This window comes from Aphelocoma coerulescens, chromosome 2 (genome assembly GCF_041296385.1).
Source record: "Aphelocoma coerulescens isolate FSJ_1873_10779 chromosome 2, UR_Acoe_1.0, whole genome shotgun sequence".
NCBI classification, from domain to species: Eukaryota; Metazoa; Chordata; class Aves; order Passeriformes; family Corvidae; genus Aphelocoma; species Aphelocoma coerulescens.
This window is the reverse complement of record NC_091015.1, coordinates 46,772,869-46,789,873: the sequence shown is the minus strand read 5'-3', so window position 1 is coordinate 46,789,873 and position 17,005 is coordinate 46,772,869. Positions and strand designations below refer to the sequence as shown.

Sequence of the window (17,005 nt, the reverse complement as noted above, 5' to 3'; positions counted from 1 at the left end):
AAAGCAAAACAATAATAAAATGGGTGTTTATTTCTTGCAGGCAAAACGATGTGTATCTATCTGCCTGCATTGCCAAGAGTACCAGGAATACTTTCAAGGTTCCATCTTTAAAAATACTGGCAAATGTTGGGGAGTGAAGGGGGAAAAAGAACGCACATAGTCCATGATGTTGTTAAAAATTCCTTGAAAAAGGAATTGCAAATGCTAAGTAGGAACTCTGTAGTGCCTGAGAGATTTTATACTTGCTTCTCTTTTGGATTCACTGGAGCTTCATTGGAAGTCTTAAACCTTCTAGTTAAACCAGCTAGTGTGCTCAAGCATGATGACTCTTCAGCCTTTTTGTAGGCATTGAAATTAGTCTTGCAGAAATGTGTGAATATAGTTCTTGTCTTAGAGATTCTGTCAGCAAGCAAAATTGTAATTATAACTGTGTACTTTAGCAAGTATATTATGAATCTCTAGATAAAGCACAATGCACGCTGCCTCATATTTTAATTTTATGCTTCTTTAGTACTGTTTCTTTGCATAGGTTGATAGGATATGTATACCTGCCAACTCTTAACAGTTTTTTCAGTAGTCAGGATTTTGGGGTTTTTGTTTGTTTGTTTCTTTTTTTATTTTTTTTTTAATTTTTTGATTGTTTGATTTTGCAAATAAATTTTCACTCAATCATTTGATCATTTTCCCAGAGATATTTGTACATCACACAACTGATTGGAGTTGTTGCTGTCTAGAGAAACTCATGATCAAATATCTCTAAGAGCTGGCTTTACACAACACCTAAGTTGACTCTCAGTTGTATTGGACTCTCCACCTTGATGAGGAGTAGCTGATTTATTCATATACTGCAGTGGGTTTCTGTCAGATTTCCTCTGCACTCATTGCTCTGGTGGAACTTAAGACTAGTGTAGCTTCAGTTCATAGAATTTGGAGCATACCTTCTACATGGCTGAGGTATTAAAGGATCTGAATAATCCAATGTGTATGTGCATTGTACACCAGGCTCGTACTAATTGGTTTCTCTGAAAATGTGTTTTATTTATTTCTTGCATAGCTCTCCTCAGATTCAGAATATGAAGCAGTATTTTGGAAATACCACTGGAAGCTTGGTTTTGGGTAACCCAAACCGAACCACCTTCACTTTCCAAATTTTTTATTTTTGGTGTTAGTTATATTTACAACATTAAAACTTTTGAGTAAGTATGCAGATAGTCACCAGACAAGGACATGACCCAGAAAATCTACAAGTACCAAAAAAAAAAAAAAGATTAAATAATAAGCCAGTCACTCAGCTGTCAGTTTAAATTGAAACATAATCCCTGGTTCATGCTATCATGTCCTTTTTTATTGTTCAAGCATGGTGCTTCTTGCAGAGAGTACTGTAACACACACTGGAGAAGTGGGAGGTCTCCAGGCCTGGTGTGCAGTAGCCCACATTACCTGTCACTCTCATGTCTTGCATTTTTTTTTTTCCCTTGTTCTTTTCTTCTGTTTTTCATCCCATCCTGGTGCTGGAGTTGTCATGCTGAGTCTCTACGCTTTCCAATACCTGTATCACTGCTGAATGCCTGTGTATGATTTTTGTACCCAGCTGTGGTGAAAGCATGTGCTATTAAGATGCAGAAGAAAGGTGAGACTTCCTTGCTGAGGCAAGCCCTTAAAGAAACAGAAACATTATACAAAAGAAAATACCTTTTTGCAATCATTAAAAATATTTTAGGTGGGTGGAGGGTTTTGGTGTTTTGGTTGTAGTTTTTTTTTGTGGTTTTTCTTTTTAATTTTATTTTGTTATTTTATTTGACCTTCCTTATCAAATTTATCTTGCTTCATGGATCTGTTTCAGTGTAACAGTCCTAAATTAAATATAACTGTTGGGAGAGATTTAAATTCCATACATTCTGTGAATGAGTTCTTGTTTCCCAAATTCTTTGTTTTCGGTTCAAGGCTAAGCTCTTTTATCACAAAACCTTAAGAAGGAAATATGAAGGATTTTTTGATTGATGCTGTATATTTTTTGAGTGACTGACTGCCAAAGAGAAAAGGGAGGTAAGTCAATTTTGGAAATCTCGAGAATGAACACATACCCTTAATGGTATGGTAGGAAGCATTTATAAAACGAGATGTATTCAAGATATAGCCCATAATATAGTCCAGTTCTGGTGATCTCTGACAGAAGTTTTAAGAAAGGAGACTTAAGTGACCCTGAGCTGGAACAGAAATAGAAGAAAAAGTGCTTACACTGTGATGTGAGGAATTCCTACAAATATAGTCTCTGTCCCCAGAGAAGGGCAAAATGGTATTTGTTAGCAACTAACAACAACAAAAAAGTATTCTTCTCATATTAGGCACTGTCTGAAATACAATCATTCTTTCATTTAGTGGGTTAATTACATGTTCATCTTGTGACCTATTCCAACATTTATATTTTTTGCCCTAAAATGTCAGCCTAACCAGTTTTTTCTCATCCTGTATTTGTATGGGTGATGATTTCTATTCCTGTCTTATGGGATCTTCTTAACAGGACCTTTTTCCACCTTGTCAATTTAATTTTGAATTTAATCTTTTCCTCTGATGTGCTTTCTGTCCCTTCATTCTTGATTAATCTGCCAGTCTATACTGCATTCTATCATCCAATTGTTAATGAAACTAATGAAAAATGTTGGATGGAGAACACACCCCAGTACAGCCTGTTAATACATATTTCTCATTTGGAGAAAGCATTGACAGTTACAGCTTGGTCATTGTTTTCATAACTGAAGAATTATTCTCATAGAAGTTTCACTTAGAGTATTTTTTACAAAATTTGCATAGGAAGAATAATGGAAAATTGCATCAAATGGCTTTGAGAGTTAGTGTGTGCTTTTCCTCTCTCCATAAGGCCCTTTACATTGCCAGAAGAGGACTTGAGGTGTTTTTACATGACTGTTTTTGACACTTTCAGCTTCTTTATACTTTTTAGGTACAAAGCTTGATTATTTGGTGTTTTTCCACCAATTGAAATTAAACTAAATTGCCTGTAACTCCATAGTTTCCCATAGTTCCTTCAGTCCTAGCTTTTATAGGCAGACTTTGTATTTGCCCTTTCCTAGTTTTCTTACAGTTTATCTGCCCTCCTTGAATTCTCAAAAACTAACAACTCATACTGCTGGATTGTTTGGGGTTTTTTTCTGTTTGTTGGCTGTTTTTTGTTTGTTTCTCTTGTTGTTGCTGTTTTGTTTGTTTGGGTTTTTTTAACCATTCTAGAGCTTTGTTGTCAGCAGACAATAATCTTGTGGCATTTGTACCCTAAGAGTGTTGCATATTGGTCAAATTCATCCTGACTCCAATATTTTTCCCCACTGTTATTTATGGACATAATGGTGGAGAACTGAAATGAAACTTGCAGTATTTCCTTGTAATATTTAGACGAACAAGTGGTGGTGATAAGGAGAGCTAATGGGATATAAGCAAGTTTGTTTAGTGGAAGAGCTCTGATGCCTTGAGAGGCCACCTAAAAACAGAGACTAGACAAGAATAAGGGAATAAAGGTAGGTATTTATTTGAAGGGCCTTCAAAGGTACACCCTGGGGAGCCAGAGGCTACTGCCAAGATGGACCCCAAGATGAACGACAGGTCATGAGTTCTTCACATTTTTTTAAGTTTGGTTCATTTGCATACCAGCATAAATTCTCCAAATAAAGCTTCACTTAATGATGTCGTTTCCCCAAGCTTGCCCCCTGTCATAGGTTAGCCACTACACCCCCCCTTCAGAAGCTTTTGGTTTACACATTTTGGGCCTAGGACAGTCTGAGTGTCCTTGGAGAGCAGGCGTGGAGAGGCTTTGTTATGTCTACCTAGCATGAGAGAGCAGAAGTTAACAGGCTACAAGAAGCTTCAGAGTTACACACTAAGCAGTACAGGATTTGAAAAATATGAAAGTTAAAACCTAAGGCATCGGCTCAGCTCAACTACTTTCATAGTTTTTCAGCAAGTGAAGGAGCATTTGTTGTGCTCTTGCTAAGAAAGTGCTCTCAGATCAAGTCACAGACATGGGATTGTTGTAGTGTTATGAATATCACTAATTATATTTTCTCTGTATAAATATTCTCTCCACACAGACTGAGGCTGATTAAAACTTATTTGTGCCTCCTATGTGATGGCAATGCAAATCACTATGGAGAGCTCCCCAGAGATTTATTTATTTCCTTTCAAGCCTGCTTTTGTTGTCAGTGCAGGGATGTGCTGAAGATCCTCCTGGGCAAAGGGGTGGCTTGGCTCAGATCCACAATCCTTTACAAGCATTAAGGGCTCGGAGAAGGGGATATGAGTGTTATAAAAAGACTAGTACTGACATGTAAACTGCTCTAAAACCCCCTGCAGTGCACACTTGTGAGGTGTTGCTGTGTCTGGACTGTCTGTCTGAGCTTGAGAAGTGTCCTTGCTTCAGACAAGCACCTGTTTCAAAAATGCCTGTCCCATCATAGGCTTCAGAGTCTGAACTAAGTGCTTTGGGGGCAAGTTCTTGTGTTTTCAAAATCCTCATTTGAATGTTCCACTGTAAAAAGGACTCTTGAAATTTAGATTGCAAAGCGCATTAGGTTATTCCTTTCTCTCCAGTTGTTAATTTTTCCCATGTGAATTAGGTCAATTATTGAAGCAAATGAGCATAGTATTTATTTAACTAGGGAGATTAATTCAGTGTCTGGTTTCCTAATTCTTTGCATTTTTCCTGGATATTTTTCTTTTTCAAGACTGGTTTTTTAGTTTTTGTAAAAAAAAGATTATACATTTGTGCTTAGTAGTTCAATTTTTCCTTGCTGAGCAAGTTCACAAGAAGCAGTTCAGTTTCTTGTGAGGTAAAGATGAGGTACTAAGGTGAGTCCAAACTCCAGGATTGGTGCATGTTGTTATGTAACTGCACAAATTGCGTGAATACAGGAACATACCATTGGGTAAAGTCATGAAGAATGTGGGCAACTTCAGCTGGTGTCTGAGTATTTTCTACTCCAAATATTAGCTAAATTTATGAATTCTCTGCTAAAACAGATGCAGTACACTGCTCCCTAAACATAGTGACAGGTTGAACCTTGTCCATGTCACTGAAAGTGTCCTTTGAACACCTTGTTTCTGTTCCAGAAAATGTGTGAATGCAGAAGACTTGCAAATTACTAAAAAAATCTTTCATTAGGGTGAAAAAGAAAAAAAAAAGCAATACATTAAAATCTTCCTTGTTAAAAGTTTTGTACAAAATTCTACATTTTTATGTAGTTCCTTCAAATGAAACAACAGATACTGAAACCACCATTATTAATCCTAAATATCCACTTTCTTCCTTTAGATATGGTCTTGGTGATACATTTCTTAATAGCAGAAAATAGCAAATCTGGGTAATAACAAAACCTTGATTACGAATGTGCCTTTCATTTTCTTGTGACAAGTGGCACACATGCTAATGTGTCTATGAACAAAAATTGTTTTGTGCAAAAATATAGACATAAGTTTTCTTTCTCTTCATGTCTTAAATTCTGCTAGGGTTGAAAAAAGACTGACATACTGCATGAAATTTGATGAATAATCTGATTTGATTATAATATATTATAAATTCTGAAAGCTTACCGACACCTACCTACCTGTATTTTATTACAGGGAACTTAATTTTTGCCCATGCAACTTTTTCTTACAGTTCTGTTTAGAAAATTTCCACTTTCTTATTTGCATGTGTATGTTCTCAGCTTTCCTTTCTACACCTTAATGGATGTGAACATTTCTGAGTGAGCTGCTCTCCTTAGAGCTATGACAGTACTGCATGGTGCCCATTGAGAAATCCTTCTCAACAAATTGAAATGAAGGAAACTAGGAAATTGTGGTAAATTATAATTACTTTGTACTTAAGAATAGGGCTGAAAAAGAAGATTTTTTTTTTCTGATGGAGGACCAACTAAATATTCCTTAGAGGCACTAAGTTATTAACATGCTAATGAATTTTTTTTTTTTTTCAATTTTGACCAAGTTGTAGCCAGCACGAAAATTGCCAGCATCGACATTCAAAAGAGTTTTTGAATTGCTAAGTGGAAAATTGAAGAGAAATTGATGTTTTACAGTTGAGTGGATCTTTGATTAAATGTTACATGCAATCACCAGTTTTCCCAAAAAGGTGTGGGGTGTAGCACATTTCAGGAAGTATTGTGCTAGTACAAATTTTATACTCCTTATGTAAATGTGTTTTATGGGGACATGGCTAGTACTGTACTCTGTGGATCGGTATTCCCACTTTAATATCACTTCATGTTCTCTCAAAAAGAAGAACTGTGAATAATTGCCAGAAAGAGGAACAATGCAACCCAAACCTATGTCTCAAGTAACGATATTATTTGCAGTAAAAATTTGCAGTAAAAAATTGCAGTAAAAAAAAAAAATAGGAAACTTGAATGAAACAACCAAACAAACTCTTGGTTGCAGGAGAGCTCATGTCCCATCTATAGCTGCAGGATTATACTGTGATACACAGTTAAATATTCCCAAAGTTTAGAATTTTTCTCTTATTTTTATAGCTTGCTTTTGTCACAGATTTAATATGATTTCATTTGAATTTATGATTTGAGAGAAGAACCATTCTTGCTTTTTTGATTGGTTGGTAAATAATTAGTGGAAATGCCTTCTAAAAGGGCAGAAAAGGGCCCCTTACTTGTCGTGATCCTTAAATCTACAATACCAAGGCAGAGAATGAAATATCTGTCCTTGAAACTTCCTGCTAGAATACTCTTTGTGATCATGAAGATGCATAAAATGAATGTTCTGATTGCTGTTGTTGACATAGAAGATTTGATGTTTACTAAGGTTATGCTGGATGTCTCTAACATCTGAACAACATGCCTTAAAATTCTTTTGTTTCTTTTTGACAGCCAATAGTGTGGATTTAATATGTTTTAAATCAAATTGCTGGATTCAGAGCAAGTTTATTAAGGACTTTGATAATGAAGTATTGGACCAAGTTAATTTCATTTCAACATGAAACAAGGCAAGCACAAGTTTAACAAGGTTCATGAACTGGACTGAATTTAATAGGCTCTTCTTATCTTCTCTTTTATGTTTTTAATTGAAAAAAATATGCAAATCAAATAAAATCTCTGAGGATGTGAACCCATGGAAATTAAAGATAAATACATGGTGGACCCTGAAGTTCTGAGTTTCAATTTCTGAAGTGGGTTGATGTTCACCAGTTCTGGGCTTTTCCCTTGTGATCTGATTGGAGATTTTCACATACCCAGTAAAATTTGGTTACTGAATTCTAGGTGAAGAATTACATAAACTTTTGTAGGTGGTGAGCTGTTGAAAAAGTGCCTTCGTTCCTCAGTCCTTGCCTATGAGCTGTATTTCTGTTCTAAAAACCAAGAGTTAGGAAGCTGGCATGTCAGACTATCCCCTTCCTGCTGTAAATCCATGTCCCTCTCTTCTCACCCTCTCCCAGCAGATTTGGGCTTTATGCCTGTGCAAGGAAATGCATGTCATCCTCTTCTGTCAAGTAACAGTATTTGAAACAGTCTCTCTAGGAGTGAGCAGAGATGCTATTCTTGTACAAGATCATGCATTCAGTGGTGGTGTTGATTTATGCAGAGTTCAGACAACGCACACTGGAAATACTGCGTACAAATAAAATCAACGTGAGCCTAATTCAACTTCTTTACTACAGTACAAACAATAAGCATTCATTTATAAAAGTAACTTTATTTCTATTGAAGGCCTAAAGTAATTCAGACTGGGGAAGCTCCTGATGGCGTTGTTATTGCTGCCTATGTATGCGTGGGAGCGTGTGTTGGTCTTTGGTAGATGACATTGACAGCATTGTGAGTGGAGTTCAGTGCACAATGGAAATGACTGAGTGGTCAGGGAATGATTCATCCACTAACCAGTCCTCACCCAGTTCCTGCCTGGGGCAGCAGTGGTGCATGGTGGGGAAGGACTGACACGCATGGGCACCACAGATCGTGATTCCCGTTGTGCAGCCAGCCACTGATTTGTTCCAGCAGGAGTTTTGGTTAGTCTCTCTGGGCACTGTTGTTTGTTTTTTTTTTAGTGCCAGGATTGCCTTTTTCATAGGGCTGCCTTAGCTAACAAAATCCTGATCTTAACTTTGGTCCATGTGCAGGCCATTTAGGTTTTCTACATTTTCTATGCTTGCCAGGACAAATACAGTTGTCCCTCAGTAGGTTTAAGGAACATTGTAAGAATTCAGAGTCAGTGTCAGTCCATCCTAAACACTATACAATATTTTCCTGAATTTAACTAGTAAAAAAAAATCCAGGGAAAGAGTTTAGAAGAAATAAATTAGTTAGTTTTTAAATTTTGAACCATAATTCTCATGGAAGAACATTTCCTGCAAAGTACCTGTACTCAATCTATAACTCAAATGCAACCAACTTCTCAGTTGTTGGATAATTCTTAAGTGTCTGAAAAGATACATCTACCTGCAGCCTGCCAAAATCTGTCCCACCTTCTTTTGGTAACAGCACTCAGCTCAAAGCACTAAACAAATATTGGCTAATTAATTGAATAATTTAAAGAACAAAGTATATTCCCAGCAGTGCAGAGGACTGTGCTTAGCACACAGTAGAGTAGCAATATATGGATTTCAAGCCTCTAGCAGATTTAGAATACGCATTGTATTATGTGAATACATTTGGATAAATGTCTTAATCTGATTATTTCACATTAATAATGGCTGGACTTCATGCCACAAAATGGCCAACAGTGACATGATTTTTTTTGAAAGTCCATGTGACTACTGGCAAGTACTTGCATGTTTCCCTTATGTAATGATGTTTTTATGATTGAATAGTACTTTGATTATTATACAGCGATTGCTTTTTTTTAGAAATTGCAGAGATACCCATATATGTTAGACTAAAACAATCAACAGTGTATGGTAATTGCAGGTCTTTTGTTTTTAGGCACAGTTTGGGCATAATTTTGAAAATCTTATACCTTTAGAGGAGATGGAACAAAAAATACAACCATCTAGTCAAAGCTTTTTTAATGCCCTAAAAAATTTCTCTTTAGCAGATACAGACACTGTACAGAATAATACTAGTCCTAGCAATTATTCAGCAGTTTCTTGGGAAAGACCACAGAAACTGAGGCATAAATCACCTTTTCAGAAGAGTTTCCTTCAGTGTCATACTTCCAATTTCTAAAATACTATATCCAAAATTCAAACATTAGTCATTATATAAGCACTTCCCTTTTGTCTTTGGGTCATTCCTATGATTTTTTTTTCTTCCTAGATAGAAAGCACTAGATTACAATGATCATGAAATTATCTTTGCCATTTCTCTGGGCTATTTGTGGTATTTTTTTCCTACTGAATTCTCAAGTGGCAGAAAATCGAATAGTCTTCTAATGTATTTTCTCTTTAAATAGCAAACAAAAGGGAACGAGAGGCTCTGAAAAATGTTGAATCTCTCTTCACGCTAGACAATATGATGTTACTAAATATCCCTCTGATATTCAAACAACAAAAGTTTTATTTTTCAGTTTTCTTTTAAACTACAATAACCTCTGAAAAAATAAAGTTGTGTAGAAAAGGAAGAGAAGCAGAGCAGAGGAAGGTTGGAAAGAAAGAAGAGGAATTGTCCATTAGTGTTAGAATCTGCGCTAAGTTAGGAGACCTGAAAGCATGAATTCAAGTTTCACTTGGCAACTGCTTGACAGAATGAAGTTTTTTTGTCCTGATACAGACAGGAATTGTAAAAGATTTACAGATACAGTAAAAGGCTTTCAACAAGGTCGCTGCAGGCAGCACTGAGTATTTTTCTGTAAGGTATTTTTTTTCAAGGTGTTTTTTATTTTTTACTCCTACAGGTAATAAAGAAAATATAATAGTGCATGTATTAATTTTCCCAACTTTACTGCTATTTCCAATGCTAAAATGTAGATGTTATCTACATCTTGGTCTTATAATCTAATATTTAATTTATTTCTGTAATATTTGTAAATTCAGAAACATTTGGTTTCTCTTGTGTCTGTAGGCAGTCTTTCCAACCCATTTTCTTTTTTTATATGATGCATGTCTCCTTCAGTGTATTTTGAGAAAATAATAGCTTTTGCAATGGCAAAGGTCTTTGGGCTTCATAATAATGCAATTTTAGCTGACTATTCTTTTGCTGCTGCTTCTTTTGTGCCTCTGGTGCTGACACAAAATTTAAGGTTATGAATATGTCTTAACAAGACTGTTCATCTTTAAAGGAGGAACCTTTGTGTGATGAAGAGTTTCTGTGGGGAAAAGTTCTGTGTAGTGAATCTGCTTGGAGGAGGAGGATTGTATCTCACAGTATGGAAGCAGTTGGGACTGTTGGAGTAATTGGAAGCATGATGGGACAGGACTGCTCTGTAGCTTAGTGTTAATAGTCAGCTCCAGATGAGGAACTGGGAGTGCACGTGAAATAAGTTCTCCTTACACAGGAGAAAATAGCTGTCTTTGCAGTACTTTCTGGGAAGATTTATGTAAGTGATTAGCAACATTAAGTTGGGACAAACAAATCATACTAGTGCAAATGATGTCAAAGTAGAGTGAGGAACAAAGGTGAAAGTGAGTGTGGAAATAAATGTGAGAAACTAATGATGTTTGATGTGTTGCATAGCTAAGGGCATTACTTTTGTGAAAAACGTGGACTGCATGTTGTGGGCAAGTTTAATGCAGAGCTGCTCAGAGAGAAGAAATCAGAACCAAAATGAGTATCTGCAGGGAGACAGACCACGAGACTCTCAAGAAAATATGAGTTTTGACTTCATGAGTTTCCTGAAGGTCAGTCTTATGATGCTCTCCTTTCTGTTTGTTCCTTGGCATAATCCTGAAATGTGGTTTAAAGTTCTCAGTGTCCAACAATTTACGCAGTTACTGTTATTCAAATGGACACCAGAGCCCTTACCAAGATAACATCTACAATATCAAAGTGGATTTCCTTTAGTTTCATTACAAATATATATATATACTTATCTATCTATGTAGCTAGCTATCTCTATTATCTCTATATCTCCCCCCTTTTTATTTAATTTTTTTTCTTCTTATTCTTCACTGATGAACTGATAATACAGTGGATTCTTGTTCCATATTGTGAAAACAGAAAGCTCTTGCATACATGCTCAGAAATGTGACTGGTTATGGGGGTAGGTAACATCAGCAAGTGGCTTCCTTCAGGTCCTCTGCTTCCTTCCTTTTTTCTGCAAATTAGTGGAGCCCAAAAGTTCATATCTGAAGGATGAGCTCTGCAAAGTCGGAATGAGAGGAAAGCTCAGGGTTGGAATAGCTTGGTTTTGTTATGTTGTTTTATAACAGAATTTACCATGTTTGATTGTACATTTTGTCAAGGTTGCTGGTTTTTATCTCTGTGGTGAGCAGAAGGCTCCTGCAGGCAGGATAAAAGGCTCTTGGGGCATCATTTGTCAGCTAATCCCACTGTTGAAAAAATGCTCTCTTAAGAGAAGAAAATCCTGTACTATGTTCACAGTTGTGAGAAAATACTGTGCCACTGTGAAACTTACTCAAAGCTTGGGTATTGGCCACTCTTTCATTTAATAGTTCTCCAAGGGGCACTTGTGCTTCTAGTCATCTTGCCCCCAGAGGAGACCCATTCACCTTCTTTCTTGATGGTTCAAGTGGTGACAGGAGGAAGAGCGGTAGCTTCTTTGTTTCCCACCATAACTCCTGTTAGTAGGTGATTGTGATACTGGCTGTGATACTTGGCTGTAATCAAGCACACACCAGGTGGTAATCACATGGCATTCAGGTGTCCAGCACGTGGCAAGCACATGGCAAACATGCGTCAGGCACACGCCTGGCACGTGTTATTCACGTGCCAATCACGCGCCTGGCATGTGACATTCACACGTCCATCATCTGGCAATCACAAGCCCGACACTTTTGCACAAGACAGAATTTGAAATGTGGTGACTTAGTGTTGCTTGGGCTGTAGGGCTCAGAGGCTGTTGCTCGTTTTTCTCATTAACATTTAAGTTTGTGCAAGGAAGTTTGAAAAACCGTTATCACTTCATTTGATTCATTCTTAAATAAATGCAGACCCCTGCAGAAAGGCTTGATATAATAAGTAGTATCCAGTATAAATGATCACTGCTTTGGTTTGTGTATGAATTCTCCTTGCAGTGAAAGTCTCAGAATTTGCTGAAGCAGCAAAAATCAGTAATGTGGAATGAGGTTCAGTGAAGAGTGATAAGTGTAGTGATCAATAACTGAGTGATTTGTGAGAAGCAGTTGATGACAGTGAGTGCATGTTGGTTCCAGATGTGTTTGTGCTGTAGGAGCAAGGCATGCTGAAGTGGATAACACTGCTCTACTGCGAGGTAAGCCATTCCCATTTTCTTCCTGACAGTTTAAGTTGATTACAAATGGCATTATTTGGCTGGATTTAAATAGTGCTAAGTAAAAGAATGATGTTTTTTCCTAAACTAGGGAAATGAAGGGTAGGATGGAGCAGTCTCTTGTGTGCAGTGGCTTAGGGAAAGGTCACTTGTACAATTGTTTGGTTTTAGGCGGTGGTTTTGATGGCTTTGCTTACATGTAGTGTTCACTCTTCATATGCCTCTGTGAGAAACAAAATGAAAATGTGACAAGGATTTCAAATGGATTGCCATTAAAATGGAGCAAAAGTAAATGAATGCATACTGAGAGATTATTTTTTTTAATTTGGTTGCTCATAATTCAGTAATTTTTCTTCTATCAAAGAAACTTTTCAGGGAAGAAACAATATGTAGGTTTACAATTGAAGTAGTAATTTGACATTGTTTGGATTTTTATTACCTTATAGGGCTTCTCTGATTGGTCACATATAAGTTGACTATTAATTGAATGAATTGTAGCTTTGTGAGTCATACACTCAACAATGAAGTTTTAGCTATTGTAATCTTTGTACTTTTAAATCATTAAAGGTTTCCCTTTTCTGATTTTTGTCATACAAATTCTTACTCATGCCGGTAATCCCATTAAAATTCTCTGAGACTGCTAGTGTGAATAGTCTGGGTCTAAATTAATAAAGGAATCTCATTTCTATTCTTCTAGAGTAGAGGTATATAAAACACTGAAAGTGCTTTAAGTGTTCTTTAACCCAAGCTGTAAAAGATACCATAAATTTAAAAAGTGACAGTTTCTATAATACATAGCAAGAACAGCAGAAATTATGGTGACTGCTGAGATGCTGAAATTACTATGAATTTCCTTTAGTTAAAAGGAAAATAGGGATCTGATTCTGCTTTTCTTGCACTGGTTTTATGCCAATGTAATGCTACAGAGTTCAGTGGCTGTCAACCTGACTTGCATCTCTGTAGGAGTATCTATCTATCTATCTATCTATCTATCTATCTATCTATCTATCTATCTATCTATCTGTCTGTCTATCTATCTGTCTATCTATCTGTCTATCTATATTGCCATTTCAGGAAAACTGATCCAGTTAGATGTCTGGTGTTTTAGTGGGAAGAGCACCACATTGTAAAACTCTGTCAATAGCTAAATGTCACTACTAGCATTGTATTTAACTTTTCTCTAACTTCTCTAAAAAGTTAATTTAAATCAAAGTTATGTGCCTGTCCAGCGACCTGCAGTGTTTTAGGCTATGAGGTGAATTGAAGAAGGTAAGTCTGAGAAAAAAAACCTTGAAATATTGGACAGTTTAATATTTTTTCAAGCATCCTAACCTTTTGCCATAAAGTTATTTTTCAAAATGAGTTAATCTTGGAAATGTCATAAATATTTTATCAGTAGTCTTAAATGACTGCTGCCAATAAATGTTTTAATGCAAAGTTGAGCCATCATTCTGGAGAAATAAGTAGTTGAGCAAATCCCAGGGATTTTATAAATTTGTTCTATGTATAATAGAGTTTGTAAGCTGCTTCATTGGAATCAGCATGCCTGAAGGAAGAAACTTCATAGGTCTTCCAAAGCTTTGAATTCTACCATGAATGACTTCTCAGAGCTTTTCAGCATTTTCAGCCTACCCAACAGGTTGAGAGACATTGCAGATGGCCAGCAGAGCTAGAAGGATTTTACACACTCAGCAGCAGTCATGCTGGAAGGATTTTACACACTCAGCAGCCGTCATTTTTGCAGATCACAGTGGCTGAGCCAAGTGCTCAGGCTTCCCAAAAGCAACAGCTCAGAGTCTTCACTATGAGCACTTGCTGCAGAGAAGTGCTGTCGTGAAGGTGTCCCGCAGAAAGCTGGAATGCATCAGCTACTTTACTTTCTCTGTGTATGTGTGTGGTGGTATTCCCATGCTTTCCATGATTCTTTTTCAGAAATACATCCAATCATCGGAGGATGTTTTAGAAAGAAGCACTGATGCTTTTTAATTATTAGCAATGCATGCTATATAAAGCCTAAGAAAAAAATAACAACATGGTGGTGGAATCCATAAGGTGGAGGTCCAAGATGACTTTGCATGGAAAAGATGTATAAAAGTATACAGATTTCTGCAATACTGGATAAATCTTTCCTATTTTAGAAGCCTTTTCTTGTATTTTAGCATTCATAAGGCACCATCACCGATTAAGGTGTTCAGTAAGCTCCTTGGCCTCCCTGGTAGGTTTTAAGTTTTGGAAGATACTTCTGGGCGATGCTGGGCAGTCACTAATTTCAAACAGGGGCTGACTTTTAGAAGCAAAGTGGAGCAGCAGTTCCTGCTTTGGAGGGGAGGTATGGGGTTGCGGTCTCTAGTTTGTCCATGTTTTCCTGCATTTCCATACTTTTATTGTCAAACTATACATGTCCAAATTCCAAATATATTACATATTTCACAGATCTTGCATCAAGAAACACTTACAGAAATAATTTCACACCCTCCTCTTACACTTAGCTTTAAAGTTTTTTTCATACGTGTACCTTATAAAAAATGTGTACCTTATAAGCATATTCTCCCTAATATGCCCTGCCTTGATTTTCCACACAATTCAACAGAGGAGTGAATTACACTCATGGGAAAGTAATGCAAGGAAAAAGCTAGTGCAATAAATATCTCACTGCCCAGGACGTCCTCTTAGGTCCTGGTATTTTATGATGCATTTTCCTGGACGCACGTTGGCACCCTGTGGGATTATAGCAATCATTCCTTGAAAATATATTTACATTCACTAATAGTGAATCACCTGAATTTATCCCAAATAAAAAATAAATCATCCCACTTTCTGTATTCAGTAATTAAATTCCTTTTGCACATTTTTATTTTTGATGCATAAGCGTTTCTATAAATGGATTACATCTGGGTACTGTGATGAAAAGGTTATTAGAAATGTGACACAGACAGATAGTCCTTGTGTTAAAATAATTCCCCAGTGGCATAAGCGAAGCTCTATATTGGCCTTGTGTGGCTGTAGCAAAAGATTTTAGCTGCTGCTCTGGGACACTATGTCATCCCAAGGAAACATAAATAGTTCCAGGTCCACCAATTCATCTTTCAGACTTTTTTACCGATATATGTCCAGCATGGTCTGATTTGCTAGACATTATTTTTAAATCCCTGGTATTGATGAAGAGAGTCAGATAAATGTATAGTTGACATGCAGAAATATTATATCAGCCTTGGAGACAATAGCAAAGGCATTCATTGTCTGTCAAGCCGTGATAGAGAATATGCTTTTTAAGTTCCACACAATATGTTTGTACTTCTCAACTAAAATTGTAAAAGCTACCCAAAAAAACCCACATGCTGTAAACTAGCAGAAATGACGTTCATATTACTGTGAATGCAGTGCCGAATGCAGTATTTAAAGAAAATGCAATCCAAAGGTTCAAGAATAAGATAAACAACAATAACTTTCACAAGCACTTGCAAAAACATCTGCTAACCTTTCCAAACACAACAGATTTTCACCTTGATGTGTTTGCATTGCTTGGAAAATGATCTGCTCTCCATTAAATTCGACACTAAATGGCCCAGTGGGTGTAATGAAGCAATAACATAATAAAAAAAAAAAATCCCTATACTTGCAAATGCTGCCAGAGCTATCTGAATATTTTATAATGCGAAGCTAATCTGAAAAAATGATTCCTGCTGTGAAAGTATAAATGATAATATTCAAACATAAGATCTAATTCCTCAATTTTTTTTTTTTAAACAGAGGTGTTTTTAGAAATGCATTTAGAGAAAGACAAAAGTAGAACTTCTTGTTTGATTTAGAAATACCTTCCAAAGGGTAACTGATTAAAACACTAAAAGTGCTCTTTTGGTCTTCTATGGCTCCTGTGTTTTCAAGGTCTTTTGTTTAAAAATAGCCACACAGCAGTTCCCTAAAACACAAGTATAGCAAAAAGGAGGGGGAGATTGTGTTTTGTATGTTTTTGTATGTGCTAAACATTGCTATTTACTAGGACCTCAGAAGGTTTGAAAATTCAAACCATAAAACTATGAAAATCTTTGGAAATTATCTTTCAAATAACAAGAAATAATAATTTCTAAAATTACTTAGATTAAAAAAAAAAAAAGGAAAACCCTCACATTTCTGACATTTCTCCTGCATTGAAAACAAATCTTAATTTTAGTTATCCTTTGCTTGTAGCCTTTAATTTCCTATTCCCCATTGTTACTACATTTATTGCCAGTTTATTTTATTTCGTGTCTAATGGCTGTAGTCTTTTGTGCATAACAAAGATTTCAGGGGTTGAACTGCCTTTCTGAAAATTATTATTCTTTATTCTGCAATATTTGGGGTTTTTTGGGAAAGTGGTTGTTGTTTATTTTTTAAATAGGATTCCCACAGAGCTTATTCATGTGGCTTGCCTTTTTAATTACTTTTCTGTTTCATTTTGTAGATGTATTCTCACCAGCATATTGCCAAAATACTTATTTCTGAAATACCTAATCACAAAAGGAAAAAAAAAAAAGTGACTGCGGATCCAAAGAGATAACCTATCAGCAAACTTGTCACAAACATTAACTGAAACTTAATTTTAAAAATTGCCTACTTGGATACAGTGGTAGTTAGTGATTGTATTGGAGTGTTAAAAATGGAATTTACTTGTCTG

At 36.3% G+C, this 17,005-nt stretch overlaps 1 protein-coding gene across 9 annotated transcripts in view; it reads left to right on the top strand.

The window, feature by feature from the left end:
• ZNF385D (zinc finger protein 385D) overlaps positions 1 to 17,005 on the top strand; it is a 428,588-nt gene that overhangs the window by 59,726 nt on the left and 351,857 nt on the right. The window contains exon 2 of one of the 9 annotated variants that reach the window (XM_069007262.1): positions 12,275 to 12,333. The exons of 7 other annotated variants lie outside the window; for them this stretch is intronic. In XM_069007262.1, the coding sequence (XP_068863363.1) occupies positions 12,275 to 12,333 (59 nt within the window). Of the gene's footprint in view, positions 1 to 10,616; positions 10,781 to 12,274; positions 12,334 to 17,005 lie in introns of all 9 variants that reach the window. One more of the 9 variants, XM_069007270.1, reaches the window with a different exon arrangement.